This window comes from Athene cunicularia, assembly GCF_003259725.1.
Source record: "Athene cunicularia isolate RWA chromosome Z unlocalized genomic scaffold, athCun1 chrZ_part1, whole genome shotgun sequence".
Taxonomy (NCBI): domain Eukaryota; kingdom Metazoa; phylum Chordata; class Aves; order Strigiformes; family Strigidae; genus Athene; species Athene cunicularia.
In genome coordinates, this window is record NW_020799142.1 from 35,550,091 (window position 1) to 35,567,408 (window position 17,318).

The 17,318-nt window shown below is 46.5% G+C and overlaps 1 protein-coding gene across 1 annotated transcript in view; it reads right to left on the reverse strand.

Moving 5' to 3' along the window:
* RAB27B (RAB27B, member RAS oncogene family) overlaps positions 1 to 17,318 on the reverse strand; it is a 63,062-nt gene that overhangs the window by 25,886 nt on the left and 19,858 nt on the right. The window contains 3 exon segments of the mRNA XM_026865880.1: positions 61 to 69; positions 1,172 to 1,265; positions 4,676 to 4,847. Coding sequence (XP_026721681.1) covers positions 61 to 69; positions 1,172 to 1,265; positions 4,676 to 4,847 — 275 coding nt within the window.

Below are 17,318 nucleotides of genomic sequence, written 5' to 3' on the forward strand. Positions count from 1 at the left end.
AAAAAAAAAAAAAAAAAAAAAGGTCAAGATGAGACGTGATTCTTCCCTGCTACTCAGCACTGGTTAAGACTTGAACTAGAATTCTCCACCCCACTGGTGCTGAGAGAGGCTGGAATCAGCCTGGGGCATAGGAAATGTTGAAGGTTAAACTTTTAGAACAACGTAGCAATATCAGGCTTAGGTCAAGAGAGATGTTCTTTGGCTGTGTTGAGGCTAAAGGCATCCCTCAGCAGCACGACAAGCCGATAGCCACCTCTGAGCACGGACATGCCAGAATCATTAGCCCCTGAAGAGGACACAGCGCCAACTTGGCAAGGAAACTCAAGGCCCATGGATCCTTCGCCGAACTGCCCTTATTTAATACTAAAAATCACACCTACAGGTCAAGAACAGCCTTGCCCAGGTGAAGCCCCTTCCCCTGAGCATGCGTAGTAGTACTGCGTCAGCAGCATTCTAACTGTATGCAAATCACTAACCGGTCATCCTAGAGAGGATGGACTCGGCAAATTACTAACTCTGCAAGTTTTGGGTGTAAACACAGCGTGAAAAGTCCCACTGGGGTGTTTGATTTGTGGGAAATCACCAGGCAGCCAGGCTTGAACAACCCGAAAATAAAATAAGTGATGTGTCTCCCGAGGGCGTGATTATTGAGCTATCGCACGCCCGGCGACAGATCCCAGGACACGTCAAGTGGGCAGGACTTGAGGAAGGCATCAGGGCTGCTCAGGACCTCGTGCACCTGAGCTGTGAGACCCGAGGGAACCATCCAACCCAACAGCAAGGAGTTGAGATGGGAGAAGAGGACAGCTAGGTAGATTATCCAGGATCTTCTGGAGGAGATTAAGAACATTACGAAGCCAAAAACCAGTACAAAACCAAAACAAACAAGCTAACCAATGACTCAACAACCCACGGGTGCCAGAAACACGGCAGCGTGCTGCCAAGGCAGGGAGCAGGCAACCTTCAGCTCTTCCAGTCCTATTTGCTGGGATCCTCTGATCACCATACGAAAGCAGAGGCAGAAAAACTTTTATTTTGAGAAAAGATTTTTCTTATCCTAAACCACGAGGATTTCTGAGATTTTTATTTTTTTTTTTTTATTCACCTGAGTGAACTAACGGTTTAACCCAGAAGCGTGAAAAATTCCAAATTGCTTTTCAATGAGCTGAACTCCGTTACCTTTCCTGGCCGGCTGTGTCCCAAAGCTGGAGATGGACTTTGAAGGTTTTTCCTGGAGATCCATTTGTTCCTCTGCTGTTGTACACCTAATGAAAAGAGTCGGATCAGTACAGCTGAAACCCAGCACGTGCATCCCAGAGTTTGTGCAAGCAATGAGTAAGGAGTAAAAGTTCAGTCCTTTAGCAAAAGCTCACTCTTACCTCGAAAAGCCACTTCAGAGGGTTGCTTATAATAATATTTAAAAGCCCAAGAGCCACATGAAACGTCGATGAAAGCTGCACTTTAAAGATAATTTGGTCGTATTTAGTGCTTCAAATTAGACACCAATTCTTTAATACTTGGCAGAGCACTGTGCTGAGCAAGCTGGCTCTGTTCTGTCTCATTGCTGTTCTTAGAAAATTTACAGCTGGCTGACAGGATTAACCACTATTCTAAAAAGCTATTCTTTATTCATTAACTTCTGTTGGCCATTAATGACTTCCTTACTAACTGCAGACTCATGGTGCTGAAAGAAATCACTCTGCCCTTTCGCTGGGGCTCAATCCTTTATTAAACAGCAACAGCGTGTAAATTAGCTGTGGCGGTAAAAGGTGGAGGGATAAAAGTGAGTAGGAGCTGGGTTTTGTTATCTGAGGTAGTTTAGCAGACTGGCAGTGATTTTTAAAGCTGGCAAAGATTGCCCCTTGCATTCAGATCAAGAGAATATGGACTTTATGGACACGGCTGTCTCCAGAGGCTGCACTGACCTCACGCGGGGAAGCGGAACGCTTCCTCACCCGCCCTCGCCAGGCTGTAAAATAATGTTCAATTTGCCTGCACCACCAAGTTTCACATCAATTGGGGGCTGGACTAGACGACCTCTGGAGGTCCGTTCCAGCCTTGACTATTCTGTGATACTGATTCAACTGTTGTCATTTCAACAGGTAGTTTCTGACTGCAGGTGCCAGATCTGAAAACTGGAAAAAAAATAAAATAAAAATATCAAGAGCTCAACCGTGGCACGTTTGTGAATTCAAGTGGTTCTCTGGAGCATGTTCCTGAAATATTTGACAGGATAAACAAGGAATCTCACAGGGTCATTTTTTAATATGACTTTTACACAACAGAAAAACATCTATTTAACTTTATGGATCTCTTGCTTAGAAGATAATTTATTGGACTGTATTATCTATATTATATTAGACTATTATCAATTTATTACCTTCAAGTTATTTCCCAGCTGGTAATTTCACGTTAGATGTAGCTTCTCTTACAAACCAGCCCACCCCAAAATGTACAGGAATGGAAAATAACAGAAGGAATCTGTCGTGCAACCTTTAACAGCAAAGTTCAACCCTCTGGAAGGAATCCAGCACCCATGTTCAAAACACATTAACAAGCAAGCCAGGGAAAGAGCATTCCAGTAATTTGCATGTTCAGACATTTCCCTGCAATAAAACTGTGGTTTTAGTCTTTTATTACATCGCTGCTATCCTGCAGTGTGGAGAAGGAGCCAGGTGCCACTGCAACCCGAACCTGACCTGGCCTCCACTTCACTGACCTGAGCTTGCATAGTGCTGATTATAGGTGATTTAAGACATAATCCAGACCTGTGGTTGTTTTATTCAGGGCACCCCTGAACCCCCCATCTCCCAGGCAGGGCCTGCACATCCCCGTCACCCTGGCAAAACTGAACTCAACAGCCACAAATACGGAACCAGGGAAGATGAACGGGGGAATGCTGCCCATCTTCTCATCGGATTCTAGAGAACTAACAGGAGCTTAAAAGCAGAAATAAAACACAACAAAACAACTTGCTTTACATTGCCAAGACTTGTGTTATCATTCCACTGCTTCCAAACTGGGAACTGTTTGAACAATAAATATTGTAAATGACTTTTAGCTCTTACATGAACCTGACGAAGGGCTGCGAAGCACTTGGTTCTTTTGAAGGTGAATAGTGGAAAGTTTTATCAGCACTCAAGCTCTTGGGTACAAGGAAGAGCTCATCAGGTGCTCCTCTCTCCAGGCTGCAAAGCTCTCCACGAGCAGTGGGTCTTCTCCCACCTTACTCATCTCTGCACTGACAACACTCCCCCAAGGACGTTTCGTGCATCACTCAAAGTATTTCATTTAAGTTTAAAAGAAGCACATTTAAATAAATCTCCATCTTTGAACTGGGCAAATATTTATATTTCTTTTTAATAAAGAAATGACTAAAGTAGTTGTCCAGGGTCTAAAATCTTGTATTTAATATAGTTTCACTGATCAGGAAAGCTAGGATTCCTATTAGAAAGCTGAACTTGTCCCCTATATTTAGCCTTTATCAGTTATCATGATCTATGAACAGATACATCAGTCACATTACAGAATCCCAGAATCATCCAGGTTGGAAAAGCCCCTGCAGCTCCTCCAGTCCAACCATGACCCTCCCCCTGACCGTTCCCAACTCCCCCAGATCCCTCAGCGCTGGCTCAGCCCGACTCTTCAACCCCTCCAGGGATCCCGGGGACTCCCCCCCTGCCCTGGGCAGCCCATTCCAACGCCCAACAGCCCCTTCTGCACAGAAATCCTTCCTCAGAGCCAGACTAAACCTGTGCTCCAGACCCTGCCCCAGCTCCGTTGCCCTTCTCTGGCCACGCTCGAGTCATTCAATGGCCTTTTTGGGGTGAGGGGCCCAACACTGAACCCCCTCAGCGAGGGGCGGCCTCCCCAGTGCCGAGCCCAGGGCTGAGATCCCTTCCCTGTCCCTGCTGGCCACGCCAGTGCTGACACCAGCCAGGATGCCGTTGCCCTCCTTGGCCCCCTGGGCACACTGGCTCATTCTCACCCCCCCAGTCCCTCTGACCGGCAGCTCTCCAGCCACTCCTCCCCGGGCCTGTAGCCCTGCTGGGGGTTGTTGTGGCCCAAGGGCAGCCCCCAGCATTAAATTAAAACAAAGTGATCGTGCTCTCAGAGCCACAAAAAGCACCCGACAGACACTACAGAAGACTCTCATCTTCTCTTTAAAGTCCAGAAACAAAAGTATGGCAGGCTCACAGCCCTTGCGTTAAGCAGCGACAAAGAGTCCTGATCACAGCCTCAGTGTGCTCGGCCTCCAGCCTTGGAGCAGCTTTTCCTGCCTTCACTACTTTACTGAGTGACCTAAAAGGAAGCTGAAACTTTCCGGGCTTCTGTAAGCTTCCATCTCTTCTATTTAAATGATGAGTTGGGGGGCCAGAGTTATTTCTAGTCACAATCACACCTCATTCGTTAGCGCTATGGAAACGCGCTCTTGGGAAGGTCCTTTTCTACCAACGTGCAATAAACCACTTCACAATCCAACATCAGGATGAGGATAGCGGCATTTTCCCTCTTCATCCAGTTCCTAATTAAGACTTGACAAGGAAAAGCATCATCAACACATGCTATACCCCACAGTAAGAGAGGCAGTAGACATTTACAGGAAATTTGTTCTCAGCAGAAATGAATAAAGAAAAAAAGAAGGTGGTATCACTCGTGTGAGACAACAACTTACCACTCGTTTTTCCCGAAAATCTATCCCTACTGTCGTGATGAATTTTGGATTAAATTTGTTATCGGTGTATCTGTACAGGAACGTTGTTTTTCCAACCCCAGAGTCTCCAAGGGCCAGGAGTTTGATCAGATAATCATAGTCTCCATCAGTCATAGTGCTAATTTTTAGGAACCTACGTAAAGAGGAGGGAGAGAAAAAAAAAAAAAAGTGATTTAGCGATAACAAACCCCCCCTTTCTGCTTGTTTTCGCCTCGTTTCTATTTTTGTTCATTGAAATGCTGCTGCCTGTTGAAAGCTGTCTATGTATTTTGAAAAACACGAAGGCAAAGCAGCAGTGAAACTCTTTAATTTCAGTTCAGGTGCCAGGAGTTAACACTTCCAATTTTCTAAATAAATAAAATTGAAGCTTAGAACGACAGGGTTTGGGACAAAACCCATTATTTTTGCTTTGAGGATGTCAATATGATGGATAATGAACGCAGGTATGAAACGCGGGGCTAAATCCCTCTGCTCAAAAGTATTTTACTAGGAGTTTGAAGAAAAAGGGTATTGCAGAAATAGGAGTGAAAAGGAAACTCTGACGTGGCAAGGGGCCGTTCTCAGGGCTTAAACTCTTAATCAGTATTACACGATGTTATCTATGTATTTCTATCCTGAAAAAATATGTTCCCCCTAAGAGAACTAATTCAAAAAACAAGAGTAAGCAATTATCCCAGGGCAGCTTTTAAGAAAAGGAGCGAGCTGAAATACAATTTCCTCTCTGGTATAACCAGATGAGCCCACAGCTGCCTTGCTCTGCGGAGCACACGACCAAACCCACCCCTTCATCAAAGGCTGCAGATCCTACCCGGAGGGAAGGAGGAAGAAAAGCAGATGGCGAGGTCCCCACGGCCACCCGAGAGGGACCCACGTCCCCGAGGCCACAGACAGAGCTCACGCGCCTCGACAGCTTTTTTTTTTCCTATACCTAGCAGCGAAGAAGAGCAGCAAAACCTTCCTCATTAAGCACTTGTAAAACAAATAGATGCGTCAAAAATTAGCACAAGTTTGCAGAAAAGGGAGAATATTTATCCTATTTACCCAGGGTGTCTCCCCGCCCAAGCAGGAGCGCTCGGAGCAAAACATGTGCCACAGAAATTATTTCCGTGGGGCTTTCATGGCCCCATGCAACAGTTCCTGGCTTTCCCCAATCTGTTGACCTACCAGATCGGGGAGGAAAAATCAGATATAAAGGCGGGATGGCTTTTCAGCTTTTTTTTTTTTTTTTTTTAAAAGGCGGGATGGCTTTTCAGCTTTTTTTTTTTTTTAAATACTCTATTTTTTTCCTGGTTGGCCAATGTGATCGAGTGCCTGTGTTTAGGGTCAGCTGGGCTCCCACCAGCAGCAAGCGTCACCTTTCCCATGAAACAGAGGATGGCAACTGCCACCATGGCCAGAACCACAGCACTGAGAGCCAGCTTGAGCCCAGCACCTTCATAAAATGAACTGCCAGCCTGGCCAAGCCTTCACCCAGAGGAGAAGCAGCCTTTCCCCAATTGGATTGCTCCCCCAGCAGGTTTTTTTATTATTTCAAGGAGAGTGTTACAGAATCCCAGAATCCTCTGGGTTGGAAAAGCCCCTGCAGCTCCTCCAGCCCAACCATGACCCTCCCCCTGACCGTTCCCAACTCCCCCAGATCCCTCAGCGCTGGCTCAGCCCGACTCTTCAACCCCTCCAGGGATCCCGGGGACTCCCCCCTGCCCTGGGCAGCCCATTCCAACGCCCAACAGCCCCTTCTGCACAGAAATCCTTCCTCAGAGCCAGCCTGACCCTGCCCTGGGCAGCTTGAGGCCATTCCCTCGGGGCCTGGCGCTGGCTCCTTGGCTCCAGAGACTCATCCCCCCTCTCTGCCCCCTCCTGGCAGGGAGTTGCCGAGGGCCAGGAGGTCTCCCCTCAGCCTCCTCTTCTCCAGACTGACCCCCCCCAGTTCCCCCAGCCGCTCCCCAGCAGACCTGTGCTCCAGACCCTGCCCCAGCTCCGCTGCCCTTCGTGTTGTATTACCCTAAAGCTCCCATTACTCTATTTACTTCTTTAGTATTTGCTGTGAACCTCTACAGAAGGGCCTTAGTAAAAGACCTACAAAATATTTATTCACATGCATGAAACACCCCGATGGTGAAAGAACTGGAATCACATGAAGCACCACCCAGTTTATATCCTGTCTTACCTTGTTCTCAGTGTCTTTTAAAGCTCTTTTTTTTTTTTTCCCCCAACATTTTGCTAATCCTCAGCGGGCATAAACAGCCGTTCCATTCGGATCTCCACGCTTCCACTAATTACTGTGGTATCAGAGCAGGAGACCCTGGGCCATACCCCATTCATGAAATCTACTGCTTGTTGCAGTACAAGACCTTAATTTCCATCAGAATAAACTCTACCTTCCTGAGCATTTCAATTAGCAAGTTCTGACCTGCTTTGACTAAAATAGCAAACTAAGCCTGTTTTGATTATCCTGTATTTCAACAGCTTTAAGGATAAAAAAAAAAAAAAAAAAAAGCTGGCTGCATGCTGAGCAGTTCCATTGTACAAAATTTATACCTTTGATAGATCCGGAGCCACCCAGAGAGGTGGGCCAAGCTTTTGAGAACTTCATCTTCCAATGAGAAAGGTTTAACGAATCTAGAGAAAAAAAATACGCCCCTGATCTGACAGTGCTGCCTTTGGACCGGGCTGGGGAAGGCCAGAGCACCAACACGGCGACTTCACAGAAATGATATTTAAGGTTTTTCATCCTTTCCAGAATACCCCAAGTTTACCACAAGGCAAGAAATTACTCCCCCGAAGTTTGAGGATTATCAAACTCAAAGTATTTCTGATCAAGGCAATAACTCTAGGCATTTCATTCAACAAATCAGAAAAAGAAAGGTAACCTGGGAGATGATTCTCCCCCAAATGGTAATACAAAGTATTAATTTGGGATTAGATGTTATTCCCAAATATCTGTGTTCCCTGGGAGGTGAAGTTCAGTCTCGCTACGCAAACGTGCTAAGCAGAATATCCAGAATTAACCAGACCTGTATGCGTTGAGCACAATATACACCAGCCTAGGATGATTAAACCCTTATTTTTGGAAATCTGTCACGAGAAGGCATTCCCAGCACTGGCTGCTTTTCCAGAAATTCCTGCTGGTTCGTAGCAGAGGCGTTGCAGTCCCTGTCCCACCAGGGCAGGGAGGAAGCTGGGAAAAGCTGGTGTCTTTTGGCAAGGTTGTCCCAGCTTCGCTCTCCCCTTGCTCCGTACCGTGTAGGAAAGCACAGAAGCAATTTTATGCCTTTCAGATTTTAACCTGAAGCCACCAAATGGTTTTTCTCTCTTTGGCCAGCTATGTGATGGGAGACGGGAGGAGCAGGCTTCACAAAAAGCTGCGTGTGGGTTGAGTTTCACAGAGCAGACCCATGCACGGCCGTCAGTGCTTGACCACTTCCAAAGCGCTGCAGGACACCAAACTATGTTCTTCCACAGGAAATCTGAGCGTCAAGATTTTAATTTCATTTAGAATGGGTTAAATTTACTACTGATTCCTAATAACTACTCTTAGATAAACCTCTAAGGGTGCTTTTAAGTCTATAATTACCTGGATTTCAAAACTCCCAATGTTTCATGACAACTGTTAACTTGAACAGTCGGTACAACTGAAGCAAAGTCACACACCACACCTGAACCAAAGCCAGGTGCTTCAGTGGAGGAGGTTTGGGGTTCTTAGAAAAGAGATTTTACTTCAAGAGAATTTCTTCTAGCAAAAATCTGAAAAACACTCCAGAATTTTCTACTAAGAGGTTATCAACAAGGCATTTATTCAATTTGCATTTAAATGGTACAATAGGTCGAGCTACTGAAAAGAAGCACCCCCAGGCTGTAACACACAAGTCCTCCCTTGCTAAAACAAAGCAACTCAAGAGTTCCACGATGACTTTCAGAAAGCACCTTCACGCTCAAAGTCCTCCCCTTCCTGAGAGCATCTAAAGGGACCTGAAGCCGTTACGCCATCCGCGGCGACTCTTTTTTGTCAGAGCAGCCCGAAGCAGCACCGTCTCTCCCCGCCACCCCGCAGGGCTCAGTCAACCCACCCAGACCGAACCCAACTTTCCACTCAACTCACACAATCTCATCCTCTAATTCAGGAGCCTCCGCTGTCTCACTAATACCGTGGAACCAGTGAAGCTTTACAAAAACCCAGACGGGGCTCCTGACCGTCCCACCCAACCCTCTCTGCCAACATGGCCAACAGCCAGAGGATGATAAATGTGACGTTTCTTCCAGGCTGTGCATCTAGACTGAGCCTGATTTAAAAAACACTCTTCTGCTTTCTTGGCAGACGAGATTCTCATCTAGACCAGAAGCAGCATCTTGTTTCTTGATGGATTATTTCATCGTCCCCCCCCCTCTATTTAATGTTCTCTAACTGCAGCGTGAAAGATCATTTAAAATCTGGCACTTGTCAGCAGACAATCCAGAGAACATTCTCTCAATAGAGAGATATGGCTTCAGATAAACCAACCAAACCTTTCATTTATAGCCTACGGGGAGAGGAAAATCTACTCCTCAGGCATCGTGCCTTTGCCCTCACCTCTCCACCTGAAGGAGCAGCCTCAGGACCAGCCAGCAGCTCGTTCTGAAGTGCCGCTGAACTCTGCTCCAGAAGACCCACCCCAGCACAGGGAAAGGGACACGGAGGAGAAAAGTTGTAAGTTTGGTTTTCTTCTTCCATTCATAGCATCTTCCTTAAAAACTGGGAGAAAGGCAGTTCATGGAAATCTAAATTGCATGTGAAAAAAAACCCCAAAAAAACAAAAAATCCCCCAAACTTTTGACTGGGAACGAACTCCGCAGGAAAATGGTTTCAGTTCAGAAACTCTCGTCTCAAGATGTTCGTATATGTGGTAAAACCAAATTATAAGCTGAATTTCTGATGAACCTGACCTCAAACCACGGCCTGTTAGTCGCGCTTTTCATCTCTCAGAATTGGAAAAGTTTGTAAAACTCTAAAACATCTGAATTTCTAACTCTGCAGGTTTTTGAATTTTAAAAGCCTTTCCCAATCAAAGAGCCTATCTGCTAGATCTTCTGGTAACACATTTGCTCGTTAATGGAGAGCTGTTGAAAGGAGTTCAGCCATTACATAACCAGCTAATGGGAATATCATCAAGGAAAAGTTAAGCGTGCAAGGAGAGTTTCAGAAAATAAGATGATTTCCCTTGACACACGCCAAGTTAAAAGTCCATCACACAAAAGTCACGTATAAAATAGCGTTAGCTCTAGAAAAGGCAGGATATAAAATCCCCGAGCACATATTGTACCAGCAGCTGGTCAGCAAGAGATTCGTTCCCTCTGCAGCAAAATAAATCAGCATCACTACTATTCATCCAAGCTTTTTTTTTTTTTTTTTAAAATAAATGTAAAAACACAAAGTAAAAAAAAAAATCACTGCTGCACTGAGGGCCAACTCAGGGATGGTGGTACCCAAGGCACAGCACACGTACACCAGAACTGCCACCTACTGAAAGCAGTTCCTAGAGTGCGGCAACAGGTCCAATAGCCCCAAAAAGCTACAACTGACCCCATTTGGCTTTTTCCCGTGTGTCCCATGAGCCATCGCACCCAGGTCATGGCACGATGGGCCTAAGGGCAGGCAACGCTACTGGCCCGTGTGAAGATGACTCTGTGGCTTAATCCTTTCGCTCCAGAGATCCCGCTCCTGGATCCTTTCAGGGTCAGCACTTGGATGGAGGCGACAACTTTGGTGCTTCCCACCAAGAGGGATGAGCCCAACGCCAACCTGTGGTTTAAAAATCCCTTGGCAAAGGCCCGAGAGGCAGGTGGGCATCGACCCAGTTTAGCCACCACGAAGAGCTGTTCTCATCCCCCAGCACCCCACAGACATACTGTTAAGTTTCTGATAAAGAGCTTCACGGAGACTCCCAACCGAGAAAAGAGCCGAGAGTTAGGCAAGGCTGATCCGTGGGGGGACAGGATGCCTGCTAGGTTTCCTGTTCGAGTCACTTCTAGGAGATAAAAACCACTGACAGCAGCAGGTTCCTGTTGGAAATCAGAGTCGCTACGTAAAGAGAGTTTTGAAATGAGTTATTTCTGAAATGAATTATTTCTAGCTCCGTCCACCCTCTTAAAGAAATCGTCCAGGCTGTAGCAGAAAGACGACTGACCCGGACGTGGCTGGTCTTTGAAGTTTTTAGCTCTTTTGAACAGAAACGCAAAGCTCTGCAACACGAACAGAAAGCCTCCCCCGGTCTTCTGCAGGCACACCAAAAAACCTCCCTTTCTTTCATCCTGGAGATTCTGATTGGTATTAACTCTATCCCAGCCACAACCAGTACAGCAAAGAACTCAACTCCAGTCCCCTGTCGCCCTCAAAACCCCACAACCTGTTACTCTCTCGCTGTGGGAGAGCGTCTCTTGCCAAGGAGCATCCAACGGAGAACCCCACACCGACCAGATTATAAACATCAAACTCATGAACAGAGCCTCGTTAAGACACCTCTTCCCTAGCAGAGAGAGCATACAGGAACGTCTGCGACGCAAAGCGGAACAGAGAATGAAATTTAAGGGTGCATTATCAGAAAGTAGCCTCGCAAGTCCTTCCCGAGTGGGAGAAAGAGAGGTAGGAAAGATCAGATAAAATTCTGTCCAGTCATCCCAGCATCACGCTGTAATTTGTCCACAATCATCTGCCAAAAAACAGAAGCCTCACAGCTGCCAAGTGGCCCACAGTGAGCCAAACATTTTTTTCCCCTCAAAATAAAAAATAAATAAGTATAAAAAAAATATAATCAAACAACTCACTGGAGCTATGCTGAGATGAAATTAAAGCCGGCTTCTCTGCTCCAAATCAGGCACGCACAATAATTTCCACGTAGGAGCTGCGAGCAACAATACGCAACAAATGTGGCATCGGTGTGAAAGAAATGATCCTTCCTCATTTTCTTCCTTTACAGTGGAAACCCCCGGAGGACCAGACGGCTGCTTGCTGGCATGGATGCCTCGCAGCGTTTGAGCGCAGACAGTTTCAGGCTTCGGTATGTAAAAGACTCTTGGCAAGCCACAGTCGTGTACTCCTCGCTTTTAGTAAGGCAGGATACCCTTTTTAATAAAGAAATATTTAAAGAACGTACTGCGTTTTAGAAGCTCTTTGAGTATAAGGATTTGCAGCCTTCACCCAGTTGAGCGCAGGCTCAGCGTAACTCAACAACCGAATGTAACTCCACGGGTAAGAAGGCGAGTTTGTCACCGTGCCCCTCGCACGTGCCCCCAAAGGAGCCCTCAAGAATTCCCTTTGACTCAGGAGAAGCCCGCAGCGAAGCTTCCCATAAGCAACCCCAACAAAATCTCCAAACACTGCTTTTTAAATAAGACATTTCCCAAGCTCGGACCCCTTCCCATCGCTGCACGGCCCGCAGGTGTTATTTGGAATAAACCAAGCAGCACGCTCTCACCCCCTCCACGTCCACTCGTGGTTTTCACCCCCATACCCACAGCTTTTGGGGTCGTTTTCTCACACAGCACACTCCACCACCCCCAACGCGTACCTAAAGAGGGAAGAGCAGCGCCGAAGCCCTTCCCTTCCAGGCGCCGCTGCCCCAAAACTCTCCGACTACACACACAGGCAGCAAATACATATTTACACTTGTGTGGGCAAGGGAGAAGAGTGACTAATTCAGCCATTTTCAGTATTCATCAATATGAAAAAATAGATGCAATAAAAAGAAAAAAAAAAAAAAAAAAAAAAAAAAAAAAAAAAAAGGAGCATGCCCAACCACCACCGGAGGCTGTTATCACGATATTTCCGTGGTGTTTTTTTCCTCTATGCCGAACACACGGTGTGAGGTGAGTTACAACACAAGCAACCAAACACATTTTCCTCTATTTCACCGCTTCAAAAACCTGCTTGGTTAGCACAGGAATTAGTTCTGGGTTGACCATGCCACGGTAGGCCTGTATTTAACCCATAATCCAGTCTATCACACTTGATTGACTACACAAATATAACCGCGTTACGGAGCAGAAAATAATGATCATTTACAAAATACCCACAAAGCCCGAAATGGATTTTGCAAAAGGCAGCACAATCCTGCCAGGGTAAAATAACCCAGATGGCAAATATTCTAACCTCACAAGCGCGGGGTCGCTTCCCAACACGCCGCAGATTCCGGGAGAGATGCTGAGCAGCTCCCTGCTGACCTGCTGTTCAAACCCTCCGTGTCTCTGCTGCTCTCCGGAGAGCAAGCGAAGCCTACCCTTCATCATGTTATTTATCTGTCTGCGTGTCAGGGAAAAAAAAAAAAAAACCAAACCAAACCAAACTCGATGAAAATTTATGAGCTAATATAGTTATCGGAAAGACACAAAGCGGGCTCGACTTCCCTTTTAACTGCAGAAGCATGGTATCATTATCCATACTTCATCTCTCCCTGACCTTATCAAATTCATGTTTGGAATCCAAAACTCATCATAAATCTTTTGTAAAACTCCTTTGACAAAGCCCAGCCTTTGCCACCAAGCACGTGACTGTGACACTGTTTTTTTTTGCTGATCTCTATTTAAATGTAGGAACCCTGATACGCCGATGAAGACTCCAAACTGGATGATTACATCTAAAAGCCCTGAACGTTTGCCAGCTACTCGTGTTTTTTATAACACCACCCTTCCTCCTGCATACATGAATCAGTATGTGCCACGAACAGTTATCAACAGAGTAAAGAGCAAGGGGGTGGAGGGAGGAAAGTCAGCTCCACAGCTTAGAAAGCCTGTCCCGATAGTTGGGGCCGTCCTCAACAGCCGTTGCTCCACTAACCAGTTACGCTGGCTTACAGTTAAGCCAGCCCAAAGGTTGCTCAGCTTTGTTACCGTAGATCCTTTCTAATCTCCTGCCAAAAATATTCTGGGAAGCAGCAGGGGAACACAGGGCTGATCACTGTGAGCCAGGGGCCATCGTTAGCCTTCTAATTGATCCTCGAATGAAGCCAAACCTGTCTTCTGGAGCATCTTCACAGCAAAGTCTCTAATGGAAAGTCTGAATCAAGATTAAGACTGAGAGAACTTCTACTTTGTGCTGCCTACAGATAATGGGCTGAATGGATACTAAAGGGGGGGTAAAAAAAAAAAAAAAAGTACACAGCTTTAGTGAAAACCAAAGCTGCCATTATAGCAATTTAAGCTGTCAGCTGGCTGCACCCTGGACAGATCCATATTTCTACACATTGCTGCTTTTCCCAAAACTCTTTGGGCTAGGTTTTCAGTTCCTTTAATAGCAAACCTCCCTTAGGCTTGCAGACTCACCTGGCTGTATCGCAGGCCTGTGCAGGGACTCACCTAGAAACACGGAGGCTTTTTTTTTGGTGGCTGAAGTGCTGCAGCTTTACAGGGTTCTCTCAAATCTGAAAGGGCCAGAGGCTGGCCCTGCTGCCTGCACACTCAGCTCACACCTCACTCCAGGGAACACTGGGCAGGCAAATACAGCTGATCGCACTTCCTAAAGGCCCTTCTGCAACCCTCAGAGCAGTTTCCCTTTTGCTGTCAGACAGGTAAAGATTTTTGGCATGAAAATTAATGAAAATTAATGTCTTTTGTTCCCTATTGCACAGGACAGGAAAAGCTCCAAACCTTGGGGGTGTCCCCTTAAAATAATCTCTGCAATAATTAGCCACAACAGCAGATACACCTCTCTCCATACAGCCAGATTTTTCCACTCCCTGTATCACCCCGTTTAAATAAAAACGTACAGCAGGGATCAAAACGGTTTGGCTTGTCAAATCATCTGATCCCGTTTACCGCGGCTCTTTAAGGACTGCCAATTGTAAGGAAGGTTCCTCCAAGATAAAAAGTCATTCCTTCTAACAAGCTAAAGACCTTTCAATCACTGCTTTTGAAACAGGCAAATCATTTCCTCTTTGCAAGCTGATTATTCTGTGAAAGGTTTGAGGAATTAAAGTCTATTGCACTGCTCAGGCAGGAATTGGTTATCCCTGAAGTTTTAACCCCCTTAAAGCTGCAGAGAGAACAGTTATTTTTTCTCCTCCAGCTGAGGCTGGACTGGAGAGGAGAAAGGTTTTCTCTTGCCTGTCTTCTCGACTCCCTGTGAAGCTTCTCCCGGGCTATTGCTCACACCTGAGAGCTTCCCCAGGTGTGCTCCTCCTCGCCCTGCACCAGTGGCCTTCTGCTCGCAGGAGGACAGGGCAGGCAGAGACCAGAAACAGCCCTTCCCCAGCTGCTTCTCCTCTGTCTCACAAGAAACAGCCGTGCCCGCCCCACCCTGGTTAAAGCCAGCCCTGCCTGAGCCACGCCTACGGCTCTGGGAGCAGACACGGGGGCTTAGGGGCAGACAAACACGTGGAAGGTTTTGAGGGCAAGAACGAGGAGCGAGTTAGGAGCCGCCACAAGCAAGATTAGCTGCGAGTTTTATCCCCCTAACCGACAGGAATTAGCCAGTTCTTCAAGATTCAACAGGAAACGTGTATCTTAAAGCTCCTTTCCTGACAGGAAATTTCAAGATTACATGGTTCACTCTCTATGGGTCACCCCAGAGAATTAGCCACTGCTTGATAAACCTCAGGTTTAGGTCACTGAAACGGGCTATTTCCACACTGTCCAGCCATTTCACAGCCGTAGCTCACCAGGACAGAGCACAGGGAGTATCACAGCAGCTGGTGGCAAAGGACCCGCTGCCAGGCTCAAACTCTGTCCTAATTCCCCCCAAATCGAACCCCACCCCTGCCGCTTTACGCTGCTACTGCCCGCATTGCTTCCCAGTGCTGCATTTCAGCAGACAAAATGCAAACCGCAGACTTTGTGCTGAATTACTCCTGGCTATTTTGTGTCTGAATGCAGGAGCAAACCCAAGGCTTTCCTGGGAACCGGCACGGCGTGTGCTTACGGCAGCAGTTCTGAGAGCAAAAACCTGCTAACAGGAAAATCAGCTTGGAAAATTGAAGGCTGCAACGCACACACGGAGTGAGAAAAGCCCGGCTTCTCCCAGAATAAAATAAAATCAAAGCTCTTGCAAATGCAAATTGGGATTTTTAGCAGGCAGGGCTCACGGATATACAGGTAAGCAGCGTACAGCTGTGTTTTGTGACGTGCTCTCAAGGGCTGGATGTTTTTCGAGACGCTACGATGCCAGCTTTAAACAGCGACAGCATGTATTGCAGTAATGACCAGGTTGTCATATGTCAGCCTTAGCAGTTTCTAGGCACTCTCTAAGGGAGCATGTTGCTACTCCCCAGTTCGCACATTTTAGCAGGCTGCAATACATTGCTGTTTCTTTGAAGGCAAAAAATAAGCACCACACCACGAGAGCTGTCGCTTTTCCCTGCAGCTGTTCAAACTTCCCTCGCACCATGTTTTAACAGAGCTTTCCAACAACGCTGTGCGCAAAACTGCCAACAGTGCCTTCTTGCGCATTTACTTGTAACACCCCATCTTGAGAACTTCACACGCAGCCAAAACCCACCAGATTTGTTGAGGAGAGTTTTTCAGCATGGGAAAACTGTTTCTCCTTTGAGTCAAAGTCTGATTAAAGAACTGAAAGAGGAATCACACTCTCTCTCACTGGTGTGAATTAGCATAACTCCCAAGACTCAGGCCTTTTTTCCCCCCATATGCCTGCAAGTATGCAATTCGTTTTACCTTTGGCAATTTTTTTTTTTTTTTTTTCCGCCTACAGCCCACGGCACAAAGCTACTTTAGAAGAACTTTTATACTAAAGTTCAGAAGAGGCAAACTCTTTTGCTTGCTGCCCTGCGCACCTGCCCTTCTCCTCCTGCCACGGCCGCTCGCAAAGTCGCTTCAGTTAAACTCTGCAAGCAGTTGGGCTTGGCTACGAATTTAAGGACCAAATCTGTTTCCGTGGCCCCTGCAAAGTGGATAAAACTTTATATATAAAACTATATAAAATGAAAGAAGCCTCTCCGCAATTATATGAGCGGGTACGAAAGAGTATTAACCCTACATTGGCGCAACAATAGAAATGCCAGGTCGTGGTATTTTGGAAGCAGCTGGGTGTTGTTTTGTTTGGTTTTTTTTTTTTTTTGCTTTTTAATGAAAAAGTGCCTTCTGCTTCCATCTCCGCGGATCTTTTTCCATACCATATTCTCATCTCAGTTCCTCCCCCCAAAATTAAGGAGCGACAGTTCTCCGTTAAAAAAAAAAAAAAGCGCTCACGGAAAAAACTATTTCGGGAGAACTATATTTGGCCATTCCGGGGTAAAACCGCCTTTGTTATCAATTCAGGGTTGATTTGTTTGTTTGTTTGGGTTTTTTTTTTTTTTTTGTTAGATCATTCGCTAGCGCGCCCCTTTCACTTTCCTACCGGCCGGGTCTTTGATATTCACAAAACCTACCGGCTCAAAACGCAGGATGTGCCAGACGCCCTCTGCACTCCCCCCTTTCGTTGTCGTGCGGGGAGCACTGTCGCGATAGTGGCTCCGTATCGGGGTTGAGATTCCCGCCTGCCGCTCCGTTCCAGCCCGCGGCCCGGCCAAGCTCCGTGCTCCCTTTCCCCAGGCGATTTTAACCCCCAAACCCACCTCCTCACCCCATAATCTCCATTTTACCCCCCACCTTTTCTTCCTAAAAATCCCGGGGCCGCCCCGCC